Genomic DNA, 7,252 nt, shown 5'->3' on the forward strand with positions numbered 1-7,252 from the left:
CAACATCCTGGTAAACCTTCTCTGCACTCTCTCCAATGCCTCCACGTCCTTCTGGTAGTGCGGCGACCAGAACTGGATGCAGTACTCCAAATGTGGCCTAACCAGCGTTCTATACAGCTGCATCATCAGACTCCAGCTTTTATACTCTATACCCCGTCCTATAAAGGCAAGCATACCATATGCCTTCTTCACCACCTTCTCCACCTGTGTTGCCACCTTCAAGGATTTGTGGACTTGCACACCTAGGTCCCTCTGTGTTTCTATACTCCTGATGACTCTGCCATTTATTGTATAACTCCTCCCTACATTATTTCTTCCAAAATGCATCACTTCGCATTTATCCGGATTAAATTCCATCTGCCACCTCTCCGCCCAATTTTCCAGCCTATCTATATCCTGCTGTATTGCCCGACAATGCTCTTCGCTATCCGCAATTCCAGCCATCTTCGTGTCATCCGCAAACTTGCTGATTACACCAGTTACACCTTCTTCCAAATCATTTATATATATCACAAATAGCAGAGGTCCCAGTACAGAGCCCTGCGGAACACCACTGGTCACAGACCTCCAGCCGGAAAAAGACCCTTCGACCATTACCCTCTGTCCCCTATGGCCAAGCCAGTTCTCCACCCATCTAGCCACTTCTCCTTGTATCCCATGAGCCTTAACCTTCTTAACCAGCCTGCCATGTGGGACCTTGTCAAATGCCTTACTGAAATCCATATAGACGACATCCACGGCCCTTCCTTCATCAACCGTTTTTGTCACTTCCTCAAAAAACTCCACCAAATTTGTAAGGCACGACCTCCCTCTCACAAAACCATGCTGTCTGTCACTAATGAGATTGTTCCGTTCTAAATGCATATACATCCTGTCTCTAAGAATCCTCTCCAACAACTTCCCCACCACGGACGTCAAGCTCACCGGCCTATAATTTCCTGGGTTATCCCTGCTACCCTTCTTAAACAACGGGACCACATTCGCTATCCTCCAATCCTCAGGGACCTCACCCGTGTCCAAAGAAGCGACAAAGATTTCCGTCAGAGGCCCAGCAATTTCACCTCTCGTCTCCCTGAGCAGTCGAGGATAGATGCCATCAGGCCCTGGGGCTTTGTCAGTTTTAATGTTCCCTAAAAAACCTAACACTTCCTCTCTTGTAATGGAGATTTTCTCTAACGGGTCAACACCTCCCTCCGAGACACTCCCGGTTAACACGCCCCTCTCCTTCGTGAATACCGATGCAAAGTATTCATTTAGGATCTCCCCTATTCCCTTGGGTTCTAAGCATAATTCCCCTCCTTTGTCCCTGAGAGGTCCGATTTTCTCCCTGACAACTCTTTTGTTCCTAACGTATGAATAGAATGCCTTAGGATTCTCCATAATCCTGCCTGCCAAGAACATCTCGTGACCTCTTTTTGCCCTTCTAACTCCCCGTTTGAGATCTTTCCTACTCTCTCTGTATTCCTCCAGAGCTCCATCTGTTTTCAGTTGCCTGGACTTAACGTACGCCTCCCTTTTCATTTTAATCAGAGCAGGTGAACTGCCTCTTCCCAGTGTGACTGCGTCGATGAGTTTCCAACTTGGTTTGATATTTGAGTCCCTTCCCACAGTCCCCACATTTCCATGCCATCTCCCTATTGTGACTACAATTATGTTCCAAAAGGCCAGATGATTGGTTGAAAACTTATCCACACCTCACAACACGTTCACAGTTACTCTCCACTGTGAACGCAGTAAATAGTCTCACAACACCAGGTTAAAGTCCAACAGGTTTATTTGTTAGCACGAGCTTTTGGAGCACTGCTCCTTCATCAGGTGAGTGCCTGAATATGACTAGACACTCACCTGATGAAGGAGCAACGCTCCGAAAGCTCATGCTACCAAATAAACCTGTTGCACTTTCACCTGGTGTTGTGAGGCTACTTACTGTGCCCACCCCAATCCAATGCCGGCAACTCCACATCGTGGCTACCACTGTGAACGGTGCTCTTTCCTTCGATATTAAAAATACAATAATATTCAGACTACAATAAATTGGCCGACTCCATCATGTGATGTTTGGTTTCAAATCTTCCTTTCTAAAATCCTGTGTTTTCTTACTGTCTCTGCTGCCACTCTGCCTTATCAGACATCTGGCTCTGGGCAAACCAGGGTAGTCATGATGTGGAGATGCCGGCGTTGGACTGGGGTAAACACAGTAAGGAGTCTAACAACACCAGGTTAAAGTCCTTTGTTAGACTCCATACCAGGGTAATGCAGGGTCAGATTACCCGGGTCAGAGAGTTGATGCAGTTTGACAGACAAGTTGTCTTCATTCTGAACAATGGGGAACAAGCTCCTCCCACTCATTGTCAACATTGCCCCCGACAAAGATGGCGGCAGCGCCTGCGTCCTGTTGCACATTGCCCCAAACAAAGATGCCCGACGCAGATTGACATTCCCACGGACAGAGTGGCAGCAGTCAGCCCAGGCCCAACACTACAAGTTGCGGCCCCATTTCGGACGAACAGAGGCACCGATACGTTCTTCTCCAGGGTGTGAGTTTGAACAACATGTTTACAAAGCCTCTCCACCCACCTGCCAGATCCATCGCTCTCTGCGCACCACACTTCACCTCGTTTCATCTCGGATCCGACTTCTAACCGTCCGGCCCTCCCCATTACCCGCACTGCGCATGCTTCAGGTCCCGCCCCTCATTCACTCCGATTGGTTGGAGGACCAGCCGCTCCCGCTCGGTCCTCCAGCCCCGCCCCCTATTCCTATTGGTCCTGAGCTGCCGTCAATCAGTCACTGGGCATTGTGACGTTGGGCATGCGCAGTGCGGCTCATATCCAGGGACAGGCGCTTGTTTGTCTGATCTTCAGGCGGGAAGGAGGTGGATAAGCGGAGGCAGCGTTAGGGGCAGTGGGTGGGAGGGGAGGCCTCAACATTCAGAGGAAACTCCATTCATCAGGGCCTGGATATCATCAGCCTTTGAATTTAAGTGTTGAGTTCCAGCTCATTACCGCTTACTGTGAGAAAAAAACCTTCCTCATTGTCCCCCGTGTCTCTTTCCAAAATCTTAAAACTGTGTTCATAAGTTCGGAAGAGATAGAAGCAGAATTAGGCCATTTGGCCCATCGAGTCCGCTCTGTCATTCGATCATGGTTGATATGCTCCTCATCCCCATTTTCCTGCCTTCTCCCCATAATTCTTCAACCCATTGCCAATTAAAAATCTGTCTAACTTCTCCTTAAATTTACTCAGTGTCCCAGCATCCACCACACTTTGGAGTGGTGAATTCCATGGATTCACAACCCTTTGGGAGAAGTAGTTTCTCCTCAACTCTATTTTAAATTTGCTACCCCTTATTTTAAGACTATGACCTCTCTTCCTAGGAGGAAGCAGGCTTGGAGGGCCGAAGGGCCTGTTCCTGTGCTGTAATTTTCTTTGTTCTTTGTTGCTCCACAAGAGGAAGCATCCACTCCACGTCTACTTTATCCATACCTTTTATCATCCTATATATCTTAATCTGATCTCCCCTTATTCTTCTAAATTCCACAGAGTATAGGCCTAAACTGTTCAATATCTCTTCACACAACAAAGTCCTCATGTCTTCAATCAATCTGGTGAACCTCCTCTGAACTGCCTCCAATGCTGCTATATCTTTCCTATTTTGTAAGATAGATTCCAAGATAGCGCCGGAGCGAGGCGACTTCTTGCAAGCTGTGCCCAGCATACCTTCTAATTCTATCTTTTACTCTCGTTCTATGCTGCTAAAATTTCATTCTAACTCTTTTAAACTCTCTAACAATGCTTGAATGCAATTTCTTACACCCTAGCTATGACTGTAACACTACATTCTGCACTCTCTCCTTTCCTTCTCTATGAACGGTATGTTTTGTCTGTATAACGTGCAAGAAACAATACTTTTCACTGTATGTTAATACATGTGACAATAAATCAAATCAAATCAAATCGATAATGAGAGCTCATCTTTTCCTTCATCCCTGGAACCAATCTGGTAAATGGTCTCTCCCCAGTGTGAACTCACCGATCTGTCAGCAGGTTGACCGCACCCCCAAATAAAAGACAATGTGGAACTTGGTACACAACAAGTGGTTGAGTTGAACAGCATGAATACATTGAAGGGGAAGCTAGATACATAATAAGGGAGAAAGAAATAGAAGGATATGCTGAAGGGGGCGGGGGGGGGGGGGGTGGGGAGATGAAGAGGGGTGGGTGGAGGCTCATGTGGAGCATAAATACTGACACAGACCGATTGAGCCGGCTGGCCTGGCCCTGTGCTGTAGACTCACTGGAACAGAGACAAATGTATTTATTTGAGATCTGACTGCAGTGGTAGATGCAGAATCTATCAGATAAATTCAGGCCAGTCTTAAGGATCATGGTGTTGTGATCTCAGTGAAAACAGAGTGGAGCAGCCACAGCATCTCGGTTATGATGAACATTCATCTTCTGAAAGCCCTTGTGTTGCCGTGACAATGTGTGTCTGTGAAAGCTGGACCATCGAAAAGAGTGACGAGGCTCCAATAAAAGTGTTTGAAATGAAAGGACTCAGACGATTATTCCGTGTGTCACGGATGGCAAAGTGGATGAATGAGTGGGTGCTGGAGAAAGCTGGTGTTCACTGGAACCTGTTTGAGGCTCTGACATCCAGGAAGCTCACCTATTTTGGACAGGTGTTGTGAATAGGGAGGGTGTATTTGGAAAAAGAGGTAATGTGAGACAGAACACCTGGAAAATGTGTACAAGGAAGGCCCGAGATGGGTGGATAATATCAGAATGTGGACCGGTCTCTCGATGGGACAGGCAGTGAGAGCAGCTGAGAAATCAGTGGAGAAAGATTGTTCAGAGCGCGGCCAACCCTCAGAACGAGGATGGATGAGCGACAAGACACCTATAGTGGGAGGAAAAAGACTATTTATTATCCAGGATAAAATTAATGTACTCGATAGAAACTAGGAGCAGGCCATTCGTGTCTGCTCCACCATTCAATATGATCATGGCTGATCCTCGATCTCAATACCATATTCTCCCCATACCACCTGAAGCCATTAAAATCTAAAACAAAAATGATCTCTTCCTTGAATATATTCAGTGATTGGGATTCCACAGCCTTCTGTGGTGGAGAATTCCACAAGTTCACTACCCTTTGAGTTAAGAATTTTTTCCTCATCTCAGTCTCATCTGACATCTGCTTTTGTGGATCATTTCAGTGGAAATGTGCCTTCGCTCAAAGGGAATCAGCCACTGGAATGAAAATTGAGAGACCGGTCAGTCCAGCAGAAAGAAACCCTCTGACCCTCCCACTTCACCAACTGTCAGAATGAACATGCTTCAGTTCTGGATGTGATTTACAGCAGCAATAAGAGCAGAATCCAACCCCTGTAATCACTTGTGAACTCGTTGGTGTTTCAGCAAGCTGGATAACTGAGTGAATCCCTTCCCACACACAGAGCAGGTAAATGGCTTCTCTCCAGTGTGGACTCGCTGGTGTGAGAGCAGGGTGCATAACTGAGTGAATCCCTTCCCACAGTTAGAGCAGGTGAATGGTCTCTCCCCAGTGTGAACTCGCTGGTGTATCAGCAGCGTGGATGACCGAGTGAATCCCTTCCCACAATCAGAACAGGTAAATGGTCTCTCTCCAGTGTGAACTCGTTGGTGTGTCTGCAGGGTAGATAAATCACTGAATCCCTTCTCACACTCTGAGCAGGTAAATGGCCTCTCCCCAGTGTGAACTCGCTGGTGTCTCAGCAGGTGGGATGACCGAATGAACCCCTTTCCACACACAGAGCAGGTGAATGGCTTCTCCCCAGTGTGAACTCGCTGATGTGCCCGCAGGGTGGCTAGCTGGGTGAATCCCTTCCCACAACTGGAGCAGGTGAATGGTCTCTCTCCAGTGTGAACTCTCTGGTGTGTCAGCAGGGTGGATAACCGAGAGAATCCCTTCCCACAATTGGAGCAGATGAACGGTCTCTCCCCAGTGTGAACTCTCTTGTGTCTCAGCAGGCTGGAGGAATCTCCGAATCCTTTCCCACACACGGAGCAGGTGAACGGCTTCTCTCCAGTGTGAACGCGTTGGTGCGTCAGCAGATGGGATGACTGAGTGAATCCCTTCCCACAATTGGAACAGGTGAACAGTCTCTCCCCAGTGTGAACTCGCTGGTGTTTCAGCAAGTTGGAAGACTGATTGAATCCTTTCCCACAATTGGAGCAGGTGAATGGTCTCTCCCCAGTGTGAACTCTCTGGTGTGTCAGCAGGGTGGAGGAATCTCCGAATCCTTTCCCACACACGGAGCAGGTGAACGGTTTCTCCCCAGTGTGACTGCGTCGATGTGTTTCCAGCACAGACGGGAATCTGAATCCCTTTCCACAATCCCCACATTTCCACGGTTTTCCCATGGTGTGGGTGTCTGCGTCTTGGTGCTTTTCCTGTCACTTTGATGGTTAAACAGGCAATGGTTTCCCTCTCCTGATGAGTGACTCCATCAGAGCTTGATGTGAAGTTTTGTTTGAGATTTCTGTTGGCAAATCCTCCCCTTTTAATATCCTGTAAAAGGAGTTTACAAATGTCATCACAGTCAGTACAGCTCAGAAACTCAAAACAGACAATCCTAGTTGCTGTGGAACATTCTTTCCTCACTGGCTTAAAGTGAATAATGAGTTTAAAATATCATAGCGAGTCAGGAAATCAATCAAAATGCTCACAAAAGAGTGGAATTTATCTCCAGATGTACAGAAATCAGAAATAGTGAAATTATGTTCAATTCATACAGAATTTTAAGAATCCGTAGAATCCCTGCAGAGCAGAAAGAGGCTCTTCAGCCCATCAAGTCTGCACTGATGACTCGGATGAATGAACATGATTCAGTCCTGGGTGTGATTAACAGCAGCATTAACAGCCGAATCCAACACCTGTCATCACTTCTGAACTTGCTAGTGTCTCAGCAGGTGGGATGACTGAGTGAATCCCTTCCCATAGTCAGGACAGGTAAACCCTCACCAGCGTGAACTCACCGATGTGTCAGCAGGTGGAATGACCGACTGAATCCCTTCCCACACACAATGCAGGTGAACAGCCTTTCCTCAGTGTGAACTTGCTGGTGAATCACACCAGCCCCAGAGCCATGGAATCTCGCACAGATAACAGAGCACAGCACTAACAATTCTGAACTGTAGATGAGTGTTCAATAATACTCACCTCTGGAACAATTCCACTGTTTTCAAATTTAAACTTGCTGCTGGAGCC

General features: G+C 47.2%; 1 protein-coding gene across 1 annotated transcript in view; it reads right to left on the reverse strand.

The window, feature by feature from the left end:
- The window catches only part of LOC144482978 (uncharacterized), a 120,442-nt gene extending 114,011 nt beyond the window's left edge, over nt 1-6,431 (reverse strand). Inside the window, 1 exon segment of the mRNA XM_078201805.1 lies at nt 5,810-6,431. Coding sequence (XP_078057931.1) covers nt 5,810-6,405 — 596 coding nt within the window. The 5' untranslated portion in view covers nt 6,406-6,431.
- Nucleotides 6,432-7,252: the final 821 nt, after the last annotated feature.

The sequence above is a fragment of the Mustelus asterias genome, unplaced genomic scaffold (genome assembly GCF_964213995.1).
Source record: "Mustelus asterias unplaced genomic scaffold, sMusAst1.hap1.1 HAP1_SCAFFOLD_44, whole genome shotgun sequence".
NCBI classification, from domain to species: Eukaryota; Metazoa; Chordata; class Chondrichthyes; order Carcharhiniformes; family Triakidae; genus Mustelus; species Mustelus asterias.